Source organism: Salmo salar, chromosome 23 (assembly GCF_965601325.2).
Source record: "Salmo salar chromosome 23, fSalSal1, whole genome shotgun sequence".
Classification (NCBI taxonomy): Eukaryota; Metazoa; Chordata; class Actinopteri; order Salmoniformes; family Salmonidae; genus Salmo; species Salmo salar.
Window position 1 is genome coordinate 4,817,906 of NC_138313.1, and position 14,241 is coordinate 4,832,146.

Consider the following 14,241-nt stretch of genomic DNA (forward strand, 5'->3'; position numbering starts at 1 on the left):
TTGAATGTACAGTTGAAGTCGGAAGTTTACATACACTTAGGTTGTAGTCATTAAAACTCATTTTTCAACCACTCCACAAATTTCTTGTCAACAAAATATAGTTTTGGCAAGTCGGTTAAGACATCTACTTTGTGCATGACACAAGTAAAAGTATCTATATCCACAGTAAAACGAGTCCTATATTGACATAACCTGAACGGCTGCTCAGCAAGAAGCCACTGCTCCAAAACCGCCATAAGAAAGCCAGACTACAGTTTGCAACTGCACATGGGAACAAAGATCGTACTTTTTGAAGAAATGTCCTCTGGTCTGATGAAACAAAAATAGAACTGTTTGGCCATAATGACCATCGTTATGTTTGGAGGAAAAAGGGGGAGGCTTGCAAGCCAAAGAACACCATCCCAATCATGAAGCATGGGGGTGGCAGCATCATGTTGTGGGGGGGGTGCTTTGCTGCAGAAGGGACTGGTGCACTTCACAAAATAGATGGCATCACGAGGAACGAAAATTATGTGGATATATTGAAGCAACATCTCAAGACATCAGTCAGGAAGTTAAAGCTTGGTCGCAAATGGGTCTTCCAAATGGACCCCAAGCATACTTCCAAAGTTGTGGCAAAATGGCTTAAGGACAACAAAGTCAAGGTATTGGAGTGGCCATCACAAAGCCCTGACCTCAAACCTATAGAAAATTTGTGGGCAGAACTGAAAAAGTGTGTGCGAGCAAGGAGGCCTACAAACCTGACTCAGTTACACCAGCTTTGTCAGGAGGAATGGGCCAAAATTCACCCAACGTATTGTGGGAAGCTTATGGAAGGCTAGCCGAAACATTTGACCCAAGTTAAACAATTTAAAAGCAATGCTAACAAATGCTAATTGAGTGTATGTAAACTTTCCACTGGGAATGTGATGAAAGAAATAAAAGCTGAAATAAATCATTCTCTCTACTATTATTCTGACATTTCACATTCTTAAATTAAAGTGGTGATCCTAACTGACATAAAACAGGGAATTGTTACTTGGATTAAAAGTCAGGAATTGTGAAAAACTAAGACTTCAACTGTAGTTCTCCATGGTCTGGGTCTCAGCCACCGACAGAGGGTAGATACGTCTGCATGGAGGTGTAGCACCGGAAAACACGTCAATGGCACAGTCACAGGGGCGATGAAGAGGGAGACCGGTAGCACGGGTCTTGAGAATACCTCCCTTAAATCCTGATATTCCTCCAGGATTGTTGGGCTGGAGGGCAACCACAGGACTCTCAACCAACGTGGAACTACAGGGAAGCAGGTCCTCCGGTATTCAGGTGACCAGTTGGTGATTCTCATCCTCGACCATGATATGGTAGGGTTATGGCGCTGAAACCAAGGTAGGCCGAGTATGATCTTGTGAACTGGTGCACTGGGGATGAAGAAGGGGATGTTTTCTGGGTGATTGGGCTCCACGATGAGGGTGAGTGGTTGGGTGACGTGTGTGATGGTTCCAGATCCTAAAGGCCGACAGTAGAGACCTTGAACAAAAAAAGGAGAGGAGAGCGGGTAGGTAGTAATATTGAGAGAGGAGGCAAGTGTCTGATCCATAAAGATCCCTGCGGTGCCGGAATCCACTAGAGCTGTAGACACAGGGCATGAGGGACAGTCAGCCAAAGTGATGGGTACTACAAAGAGTCTAACCGGAAGAGCAGTAGATGGAATACTCACTCCTGGTCCAGGGGATGTAACATCCCGTGACCGTCCCTCTGGTCTAGTGGATCCCGAATTCTGAAGTAACGGACACTGCTGGCGCTTGTGCCTTCCCTGGCGACAGTACAGACAGAGACCCAGCTGTATCCGTCTGCGTCATTCCGCCGCGGGAAGGTGTGTAACCCCTACCTCCATGGGTTCAGCTTCTGATCCCGAACACTCGCCGAAGGAGGGAGAAAAGTGATGGAGATGCCGACGCTCCCGGAGGAGGTTATTCAGACGGATGGCCCTCCTCGCGCAGACCTCTTCTAAATAACGTTCTGAGCGCCGACTCATTCCATCCACTGGAAGCTGCTACTGTCCGGAAGGTATGCACATACTCAGCAGGTGTCTGATTCCCGTGCTAGAGCTGAAGCAGATGCTCACCTCCCTCTCTGCCCTTCGCGGGATGATAGAAAATACATTTAAACAGAGCCAAGAACCCCTCATAAGACTCGAGCTCCTCCTCTCCTCTCTCCCATTCCAATGCCCGCCCAGTCAGCAGAGAAATAACCGTGGCAACCTTAGACCTCTCAGTGGTGGGGGCTCCCATCTGATGTGCGAAATAGAGGGAGCACTGAAGGAGGAAGCCACGGCATTTGGATGGTTTCCCGTCATATTTCTCCGGGAGGGATAGACGGGCATCGCTGACCTGAGCGGGTTGCTGGATGGGCTGGTGTGCTGACTCGTTGGGTAGACGGGCTCTAGAATGTCCTCTGCTGTTGAGATGTTGTAGACTGCGGAGAACATCTTCCATGGCCATCCCCAGTTGAGCCAGCTGATCATGGTTTTGACGAAGAAGGTAACCTTGTTCATCAATCGTCTGGGAGATGTCCAGTTGTCCTGCTGCTTCAATATTTTGAGTGTGTATTCTGTAATGATGGGGCGGTGAGTCGGAACCAGGAACACGCCACTAACATAAGGCAGAACACCGATACACAATGACAATACCAACTGGTGAGTGAACATGGGAGAGTGACATATAAAGGGAAAGAGATGATGAAAGTAATGGAGTCCAGGTGTGAATCATGATTAACAGGTGCGCGTAATGATGAGTGCCAGGTGTGCGTAAATGATGAATCCCAGGACCGGTGGTTAGTTCTCTGGCAACGTCATACGCCGGAGGGGAGGAGCAGGAGCAGAAGTGACATTATGTTAGGTCCTGTGATGTGGCTATGCCAAATGGCTGTGAGCTACACTAGTTCATTTAGCAGACAAGATCTGCTTATTATTCCGTGGCATTATTTTATAGTATGAAGAAAACAATTGAACAAAGCTGAACAAAATATCAATATTTTCTCCAAACGATGGAGGGAGTGCCCACGAGGATATTCTGTGTTGAGCGGTTAACAAAGAAATAGGTACTCCTATATGCTTAATTTAGAGTTATTAATGTAAATGTAATAATTACATTTTATTTAAAACATTTTACTCAGGCCTTTTCATTAGTGGCGTAATGTCAACAATTTATTTGTTCATTATGTTGTTGAAAATTGTTGCGGTAACAATAATTTTTGCGTGGGTAGTTGAAGAAATTGTGTTAACATGCATAATATCTGATCAAAAAAACATAATAATAATTAAGAAATAAGTACAGATCCTAATCTCAGTGATCTAAGAGGAAATTTAGTAAAAAATTACACTTGAGAATTTTCGTGAGAATGACCCTGTCACGCCCTGATCTGTTTAACCTGTCTTTGTGATTGTCTCCACCCACCTCCAGGTGTTACCCGTTTTCCCCATTAGTCCCTGGGTATTTATTCCGGTGTTCCCTGTTTATTTGTTGCCAGTTCGTCTTGTCTTGTCAACCAGCGTGTTTTTCCGTGCGCCTGCTTTTTCTTATCTCTCTTTTGCTAGTCCTCCCGGTTTTGACCCTTGCCTGCCTTGACTCTGAACCCGCCTGCCTGACCATACTGCCTGCCCTGACCTTGAGCCTGCCTGCCACTCTGAACCTCCTGGACTCTGACCTTGTTATGATCTTTTGCCTGTCCACGACCATTCTCTTGCCTGCCCCTTGGATTATAATAAATATCAGAGAGCCATCTGCCTCTCGTGTCTGCATCTGGGTCTCGCCCTGTGCCCTTATAGACCCAGATGCACCTTTATGTTAAGTGTCTTTAGAGCATTGGGCCACTAACTGGAAGGTTGCTGGATCGAACCCCCAAGCTGACAAGGTAAAAATCTGTCGCTCTGCCCCTGAGCAAAGCAGTTAACTCACTGTCCCAGGGCACCGAAGACATGGATGTCGATTAAGGTAGCCCCCCGCACCTCTCTGATTCAGAGGGGTTTGGTTAAATGCGGAAGACACATCCAGGTGAATACATTCAGTTGGACAACTGACTAGGTACCCCCTTCCCCTTTACAACCCCCCTCTCTCTCTAAGGCCTTCCTCTCTCGCTTGCTCTCTCCCAGGGTAGTCATACAGGCCCCAAATTAGGGTCAATCTCAGAAACATTGCTCTGTTTTTCTGTCTCACTCTCTTGCTCCCTCTCTCTCTGCCAGGGTAGCTATATAGGCTCCAAATTAGGATCAATTAGAGACATTTGGTGTAGTAGAAACTTCCTTTTCCACTTTTTCTTTCAATCAGTTTGGTTGAATAACAATGTTAGGGATAAAATAATACACACAGACAGTGCTGGGGAGGGATTAGAGGTTTAGAGTTCCTAAATAAAAAGTTGCAATAGGAAAATAAATAAACACCCAACAATTAATCTCCCAACCAACCCCAGCATGCCAAAGTGTTACACAAGGCTCTGTCCATGATTTGGGCTATTTGAGTGTGATCCTGTAACCCAGGCTTTAAGCTCCCTGATGGGACTCTAAGGCCTTTAAATACCAAATGCATTCCTGTCTATTTGCACAAAATACTAGGCTACTTACCTGCTTGCAATGCAATACTTCAACCACTAGAAACTGTGCGTATGCATGGTCTGAAGTTTGTGGGAAGCTAAGCACATTCTCTGTTCAAGTTCAATTTTTATAAATGCCAACAACTTTGTGCGAAAACTGGCGCACACATGTTTTGGGGTATATTTTGTACGTACTCAACGTTTTTTAAATGAGGCCTCTGATGCTGTCATCAGAGTCCTAGGGAAACAGATGAACAAGACAGTCAGTGCAAGCAACACTACTGAACTCAGTCACTCACTAGGCTGCTGAGACGAAGTCAAGCATTCAACACTAGATACACCCATGCACTGAGACACAATGGAATCTCTGGGCACAGGACTATAGTAAGACCCTCAGAGCAAAGAACTATTCTCCAGCAGGTAGGAGTAACACCAGAGGAAAGAGAATCAGTTTGACATGTAATGTATGATATCCATCCCACCCAAGGGTTTACCATCTCTTATCATAGGCTGGTCTGCACTTTCCGGTGTTTCCCTGTGAGGAGGTAACAGTAAACTCAACATTTAGTTAGAAAAACTATCAGTAGCCAGTGGCCAGCTTGATGGCTGAACTACAGTAGAGTGAAGTTGCCTTCTCTCTCTAACACCTGCTCAGAAGAGAACAATAGCTACCGTAACTCCCCTGGTGTCTTAGAAGCATCTTGTCATATCACAGAAATGCACGCACACACAGACACACACACCTTATTGATCTTCTCTGTGTAAAACTGGCACCCTGGTTATTGTAATTCACACCTCAACCGTGTCCCTCAACTCTTTATTAATATGACCATGCTGCTATCGTGAGGACCTGTTCTTATGCAATTGTCACATCACCAGCAATTTCCATCGGGAACAGCGGTTACTGTAATATACGTGCTATTCATTGACCATTAGATTGAGTAGTGGGTATACAGGGGATGAGTATACATTCTATATTCCCCTCAGCAGAATTATGCACAGAGACTAGACCACGCACCATTATTTGGCTTGTAATCTCAATAAACAATCTCAATGGAAGGCATTTCCTCAGCCCAGATAAATACACTATTCTGGACATTCAGGAGGTTCAGTGTGCCTGGTAATTAAAATGTAACAGAAATTAATAATAATGTAAATTGTACAGTACAATGTTGTTGCTGCATACTGTACAAAGAGAGGTTCAAATCACCAAGTAGATAAACCAGACATAATAGTCAACGGCTGTAGCTTGCAGCTTTGATTTCTAGCTCTGGCTGGTAACAATTATAGATTATAACTTTGACATGGTATTTTGCTTTAACAGCAACTATGTTGTGCTTCATAAACAAAGGACAGGATGGTTACACTCTATTTGTAGTCCATTATTTCCTGGTACTTAGACCACATCGTCGACATTACATGGTAACATGGTAATTACATAACAGTTCTCTAATAACCATTTGGTTTTGGTATTTTATTAGGATCCCCATTAGCTGTTGCAAAAGCAGCAGCTACTCTTCCTGGGGCCACACACAACATGAAACATAATACAGATTGACATAATACAGAACATCAATAGACAAGAACAGCTCAAGGACAGAACTACATACATTTATTTGTGGCTAATTTCAGTTCAGTGTTTATCTGTGCGTGCGTAAAGAAATGTAGACTTACATATGAGGGGGTGTCCAAACTGTCTGTGTTGACCACCACTGGAGGTGGGTTTGCCTGCAACAGAAAAACAAAATTAACTCAGTTTTGGTTTTCAAAATATTTAGTGAGAAAATACTTTTTTTTTCACCTCGCGATTACCCTGGTAGTATGTTGCAAAAGCTTCACACAACAACAACAAAAAATAAATACATTTGGTAAAGCCCCCCCAAAATTTGTGAGACAAAATAATCACTTACTCTCTGCATGTTTTGGTAGAACATTTTGAAAGCATCGGCTACAGATTATCACGGCAGAATGGGTCCATATGCGACATGACATGGTGTTCTGTTGTGCCGAACTCCTGAAGCTTGAAGCCTACAGCTATGGCGTCGACCCAAACACCCCCAACTACAGCCTTAATAACAGACAACTCCTTCTGGCGCTTCACTGGGCTGATCTCTCCTACAGGTCTGGAGGTAAAAACAACCACCTGAAGCTGAATATCTCTCCAGAAACACTCCCCACCACAAACCCCACCACCCCCACCACAACAGAAGCCAAATGGGAGGGGTGTAAAAAAAAAAAGGTAACAGAAAAGAGGAGAAAAAAAAGAAGAGGTATGACCTATGACATGGGTGACCAGGGTGCGGGTGGAGAGAAGGGTGGAGAGATGGCAGGAATGGTCTCAGCTGGTATAACGATCACAGGGATTATGGGTACGGGGGGGCGGGACCACCCCATCTGGCTGCTAAACAATGGCAATGGAGGTTGAGGGTCAGGGTACAACACGTATAGACACACAGGCAGAATGCACAACTACACACAACACATAACATGATGAAGGGCAAGAAGGGAGGGAGGAAGAGATCGAGAGAGAGAGAGATCGAGAGAGATCGAGAGAGAGATCGAGAGAGAGAGAGAGGGAGAGAGAGAGAGAGAGAGAGAGAGAGAGGAATCGAGAGATTGAGTGAGTGGGTGAGAGAGAGAACAGGTGAGAGAAATTGAAAGAGAAATTGAGAGAGAGAGAGAGAGAAAATATGATAATGCTCTGAGTGATGATAATGTGGTAGTGAGGGAGGATTGTCTGGATTGTCTAGTGGCAGCTGCTGAGGGCTCAAATGTGTGCGTAGATTATGGAGAGGGGGATGAGAGGAGAAAATGGAGAGAGAGAAGAATGGGCTGAACCACCCAGCATCAGAGAGGCTGTCAAAGTGCATCCATTGATAAGAGTTTGGGGATTTGGTGTGTTGTTCTGTGCGACTGAGGATGCAGTCAGTATTTACTACTGTGTTACTGACTGAGTACTAAGAACGATGTGAACATCCTTGCCTCTTCTGACCTCACCCTTTCCCAGTCACCTCCCACTCACAAGGCAGGCAATACAATTGACTTCATCTTTGCTAGAGGCTGTTCTCCTACTAATCTCACTACAGCCCCCTTCCAGGTCTCTGATCACTAGTTTGTTTCCTTTTCCGGCTCCCTCTCCTCCAACTCTAGCCAATCAGCCCCTACCCAGATGGTCATGTGCGCTGTCACAATCTTTGTTCTCTCTCCCCCACTACTCTCTCCTCATCTATCCTATCATCTCTCCCTTCTGCTGAATCAGTCTCCCTCCTGTCTCCTGATTCTGCCTCTTCAACATTACTCTCCAGCATCCCTTCATTATTGTATTTCCAAAACACTCAAGATAACTCTCTCGTTATCTCTCTCAGAAAGATCTTCTTGACCCTAACCAGTCAGGCTTCAAGATGGGTCACTCAACCGAGACTGCTGTTCTCTGTGTCATGGATGCTCTCCACACTGCCAAAGCTGATTCTCTCTCCTCTGTTCTCGTATTCCTAGTTCTATCCACTCACTGCCTTTGACATCGTCAACCATCCGTTCCTGCCCCCACTCTCTCAGAGCTGAGTGTCTGAACACTCTTGGATTGCATCCTATCTGGCAGGATCTGTGTTTGCACCATGTGCTCTCACTACTGGTGTCCCTCAGGGCTCAGTTCCAGTCCCTTATCCTCTTCTCTCTATACACCAAGTCACTTGACTCCGTCATATACTCACATGGTCTCTTCTATCATTGCTATGTGGATGTCACTTAACTACTCTTCACCTTCCTTCCTTCTGAATGTCAGGTGGTGACACGCATCTCTGCATACGAGAAAAGTGTCGTAAAAATTGATTTTAAACAGCGGTTGACATGCTTCGAAGTACGGTAATGGAATATTTAGAATTTTATTGTCACGAATTGCGCCATGCGCGTGACACATCTTTACTATTTCGGATAGTGTCTGGAACGCACGAACAAAACGCCGCTATTCGGATATAATTTTGGAACAAAACAATTATTTTAAGAATTATAGATACAGAACTCCTTTATGCACTCGCTATGTCCGATTTTAAAATAGCTTTTCGGTGAAAGCACATTTTGCAATATTCTGAGTAGATAGCCCAGCCATCACAGGCTAGCTATTTAGACACCCACCAAGTTTAGCCCTCACCAAAGTCAGATTTACTATTAGAAAAGTTTGATTACCTTTGCTGTCTTCATCAGAATGCACTCTCAGGACTTCTACTTCAATAACAAATGTTGGTTTGGTTCAAAATAATCCATAGTTATATACAAATAGCGGCGTTTTGTTCGTGCGTTCAAGACACTATCCGATGGGTAAAGAAGGGTGACGCGCCCGACGCGTTTCGTGACAAAAAAATTCAAAATATTCCATTACCATACTTCGAAGCATGTCAACCGCTGTTTAAAATCAATTTTTATGCTATTTTTCTCGTAAAAAAGCGATAATATTCCGACCGGGAGTCGTTGTTTTCGTTCAAAGATCGAGAAAGTAAACATGGAGTCTTCTCGTGCACGCGCCTCCAGTCTCATTGTACTCTGATCGACCACTTTCCAAATGCGCTAATGTTTTTCAGCCAGGGGCTGCAAAGCCACCATTCAGCTTTTTCCCGCCTTCTGAGAGCCTATGGGAGCGTTAGAAAATGTCACGTCATGCCAGAGATCCCCTGTTTTGGTTAGAGATGATCAAGAAGGCCATGAAATGGTCAGAGAGAGCGCTTGCTGTTTGGAATCTTCTCAGGTTTTGGCCTGCCAAATGAGTTCTGTTATACTCACAGACACCATTCAAACAGTTTTAGAAACTTTAGGGTGTTTTCTATCCAAATCAAACAATTATATGCATATTCTAGTTACTGGGCAGGAGTAGTAACCAGATTAAATCGGGTATGTTTTTTATCCGGCCGTGCAAATACTGCCCCCTATCCCCAACAGGTTAAAGTTAGAGAGGGATGATATAAGACTCCAGCTTCAGAGATTTTTGCAATTCATTCCAGTCATTGGCAGCAGAGAACTGGAAGGAAAGGCGGCCAAAGGAAGTGTTGGCTTTGAGGATGATCAGTGCAATATACCTGCTGGAGCGCGTGCAACAGGTGGGTGTTGCTATGGTGACCAGTGAGCTGAGATAAGGCAGGGCTTTACCTAGCAAAGACTTACAGATGACCTGGAGCCAGTGCGCTTGGCGACGGATATGTAGAGAGGGCCAGCCAACGAGGGCATACAGGTCGCAGTGGTGGGTAGTATATGGGGCTTTTGTGACAAAACGGATGGCACTGTGATAGACCACATCCAGTTTGCTGAGTAGAGTGTTGGGAGCTATTTTGTAAATGACATCCCCAAAATCAAAGAGTGGTAGGATGGTCAGTTTTTATGAGGGTATATTTGGCAGCATGAGTGAAGGAGGCTTTGTTGCGAAATAGGAAGCCGATTCTAGATTTCATTTTGGATTGGAGATGCTTAATGTGAGTCTGGAAGGAGAGTTTACAGTCTAACCAGACACCTAGGTATTTGTAGTTGTCCGCATATTCTAGGTCAGAACCGTCCAGAGTAGTGATGCTAGTCGTGCGGGAGGGTGCGGGCAGCAATCGGTTAAAGAGCATGCACTTAGTTTTACTAGCATTTAAAAGCAGTTGGAGGCCACAGAAGGAGTGTTGTATGGCGTTGAAGCGCATTTGGAGGTTTGTTAGCACAGTGTCCAGAGAAGAGCCAGATCTATACAGAATGGTGTTGTCTGCGTAGAGGTGGATCAGAGAATCACCAGCAGCAAGAGCAACATCATTGATATGTAAAGAGAAAAGAGTTAACCCTGGAACTGAACCCATTGACACCCCCATTGAGACTGCCGGAGGTCCAGACAACAGGCCCTCCGATTTGACAAACTGAACTGTATCTGAGAAGTACTTGTTGAACCAGACGAGGCAGTAATTTGAGAAGCCAAGGCTATTGAGTCTGCCGATAAGAATGCGGTGATTTACAAATTCGAAAGCCTTGGCCAGGTCGATGAAGACGGCTGCACAGTACTGTCTTTTGTCAATGGCGGTTATGATATCGTTTAGGACCTTGAGCGTGGCTGAGGAGCACCCATGACTAGCTTGGAAACCAGATTGCATAGCGGAGAAGGTACGGTGGGATTCGAAATGGTCGGTGATCTGCTTGTTAACTTGTCTTTCGAAGATTTTAGAAAGGCAGGGCAGGATGGATATAGGTCTATAACAGTTTGGGTCTTGAGTGTCTCCCCCTTTGAAGAGGGGGATGACCGCTGCAGCTTTCCAATTTTTGGGGATCTTAGACAATACAAAAGAGAGGTTGAATAGGCTAGTAATAGGGCTTGAAACAATTTCGGCTAATAATTTTAGAAAGAGAGGGTCCAGATTGTTTAGCCCAGCTGATTTGTAGGGATCCAGATTTTGCAGCTTTTTCAGAACTTCAGCTGTCTGGATTTGGGTGAAGGGGGGGGGGGGGGGGTGGGCTTGGGCAAGTTGCTGCAGGGGGTGCTGAGATGTTGGCCCGGGGTAGGGGTAGCCAGGTAGAAAGCATGGCCAGCTGTAGAAAAATGCTTATTGAAATGATCGATCATCGTAGGTTTATCGGTGGTGTCAGTGTTTCCTATCCTCAGTGCAGTGGGCAGCCCCATGGACTTTACAGTGTCCCAAAACTTTTTGGAATTAGTGCTACAGGAAGCAAATTTCTGTTTGATAAAGCTAGCCTTAGTTTTCCTAACTGACTGAATATATTGGTTCCTGACTTCACTGAAAGTTGCATATCGCGGGGGCTATTCGATGCTAATGCAGAACGCCACAGGATGTTTTTGTGCTGGTCAAGGGCAGTCAAGTCTGGGGTGAACCAAGGGCTGTATCTGTTCTTAGTTCTACATTTTTTGAATGGGGCATGCTTATTTAAGATGGAGAGGAAAGCACTTTGAAAGAGCAACCAGGCATCCTCTACTGACAGGGTGAGGTCAATATCCTTCCAGGATACCCGGGCCAGGTTGATTAGAAAGGCCTGCTCGCAGAAGTGTTTTAGGGAGCGTTTGACAGTGATGAGGGGTGGTTGTTTGACCGTGGACCCATTACGCACGCAGGCAATGAGGCAGTGATCGCTGAGATCTTGGTTGAAGACAGCAGAGGTGTATATAGAGGGCGAGTTGGTCAGGATGATATCTAAGAGGGAGCCCATGGTTACGGATTTAGGGTTGTACCTGGTAGGTTCCTTGATAACTTGTGTGAGATTGAGGGCATCTAGCTTAGATTGTAGGATGGCCGGGGTGTTAAGCATGTCCCAGTTTAGGTTACTTAACAGTACGATTTTTTTTTTTTAAAGTACAAAGTTTTTGGCCACAGACCTGGATAATATGACAGAACTCTGCAGGCTCTCTCTGAAGTAGATTGCAACTCCACCCCCTTTGGCAGTTCTATCTTGTCGGAAAATGTTATCGTCATGGATGGACATTTTTGGTGGCCTTCCTAAGACAGGATTCAGACACGGCTAGGACATCCGGGTTGGCGGAGTGTGCTAAAGCAGTGAATAAAACAAACTTAGGGACAAGGCTTCTAATGTTAACATGCATGAAACCAAGGCTTTTGCGGTTACATTAGTCAACAAATGATAGCGCCTGGGGAATGGGAGTGATGCTGGGGGCTGCAGGGCCTGGGTTAACCTCTACATCACAGAGGATGTAGAGGAACAGAGGAGGAGTAGGATAAGAGTACGGCTAAAGGCTAAAAGAACTGGTCGTCTAGTGCGTTTGGAACAGAGAGTTAAAGGAGCAGATTTCATGGCGCGGAGAATAGATTCAAGGCATAATGTATAGACAAGGGTATGGTAGGATGTGACTACAGTGGAGGCAAGCCTAGGCATTGAGTGACGATGAGAGAGGTTTTGTCTCTAGAGGCACCATTTAAGCCAGGTGAGGTCACCGCATGTGTGGAGGGTGGAACAAAAGGGCTAGCTAAGGCATATTGAGCAGGGCTGGAGGCTCTACAGTGAAATAAGACAAAAATCACTAACCAAAACAGCAATAGACAATGCATATTAACATTAGGGAGAGGCATGTGTAGCCGAGTGATCATAGGGTCCAGTGAGTAGCTATGCGAGCTGGAGGCACGTCGATTCAGACAGCTAGCAGGCCGGGGCTAGCAGGCTAGCAGATGGGCCTCAGGGGGTCGTCACAACAGAAGAGCCTGTTGAAACCCCTCGGACGGTTACATCGGTAGACCAGTCGTGATGGATCGGCGGGGCTCCGTGTTGGCAGCAAAGGGTCCAGGCCAATTGGCAAAAGAGGTATTGAAGCCCAGGAATTGTCTGATGGATCTATTTGGCTAGCCGGGAGATGGGCCTAGATCGAGGCTAGCTCCAGTGCTTGCTTTGGGACAGAGACGTTAGGCAGGAGTAGCCACTCGGATAGCAGCTAGCTAGCTGCGATGATCCGGAGTAAAGGTTCAGAGCTTGCGGTAGGAATCTGGAGATGTGGTAGAGAAAAAGCAGTCTGATATGCTCTGGGTTGATATCGCGCTGTGTAGACTGGCAGGAATTGACTGGGCTGACGCTGGCAGATTTCCGAGTTAACGGTGATGACCGCTGCTGCTGAAGGGGGTTCTGGTTCTAAAGTATAAAAAATAGCAGATCCATACCACATTGGGTGAGGCAGGTTGCAGGAAGTATGTTCAGTCTGTAGATGGAAATTGAGATAAAAAATATACTAAATATATACGAAGAAAAAAGATATTTACACGGGACCGGACAAGACAAAGAGAACAGACATCCGACTGCTATGCCATCTTGGAAGATATATTTACTTTTCGTCAGCCAATAAGATGAGTAGGCCAAACGATCAGCCAACTGCCATGTGAGCATTTGCTATGCTTATAATGTGAAGAAATAGCCTAATAGTTTATCAACATTGCGTAAAAAGTTTTTTTTGGTGCTAGTGGTTGTATTAATTTGGTATCTATCGCATCCCACAACTGTCCCAGACTATGTTTGGAATATTTATTTCAAGCACAAAATAGAACAGGTCAACCTTTGTACTATGGGGGATAGTAGATTGACATAGGCTAGTGCTTTTGCTGTTCGTTAGGCCTACTCATCTTGTTGGCTGACGAAAAGCAAATGTGGACAGTTCTTCCACTATCTTCAAGATGCACCTATGATGTGTCGGTCTTCACTTGTAGCCTGTGAGAAAGACCCAATCACGTGATGGAGAGCCATGTGGTGCACTCAGGGAGAAGGGCACAACGTAACTCTCCGGGCCAAGGGCACAACGGCCACAAAAGGCATGTTGTCACGTCCTGACCAGTATAGGGGTCTATTTGTTATTGTAGCTTGGTCAGAACGTGGCAGAGGGTATTTGTTTTCATGGGTTTGTGTATATGTTTAGATAAGAGGGATATTTTGTGTAGAGTATTTTTGGGGATTATTTGTGTGTGTGTGTATTGTAGAGGGGTTATTTGATTTATGTGTTCCGGGGTGTTGGGTATGTTCTTGTGTTTTGTATTTCTAGGGGCTGTTCTAGTTTTTGTAACTCTTTGTTAGCCTGGTGTGGCTCTCAATCAGGAACAGCTGTACATCGTTGTTCCTGATTGAGAGTCATATTTAGGGAGCTTGTTTTCACCTGTCGTATTGTGGGTAGTTGTTTTTGCACTGCTTTTAGTTAGCCTGCAAAACTGTTCCTGTCGTTCT

The 14,241-nt window shown here is 45.2% G+C and overlaps 1 protein-coding gene across 1 annotated transcript in view; it reads right to left on the bottom strand.

Annotated features, from left to right (window-relative positions):
* The window catches only part of LOC106583961 (discs large homolog 1-like protein), a 231,982-nt gene that overhangs the window by 133,135 nt on the left and 84,606 nt on the right, over window positions 1-14,241 (bottom strand). Inside the window, exon 3 of the mRNA XM_014168679.3 lies at window positions 6,244-6,297. Coding sequence (XP_014024154.3) covers window positions 6,244-6,297 — 54 coding nt within the window. The remainder of the gene's footprint in view (window positions 1-6,243; window positions 6,298-14,241) is intronic.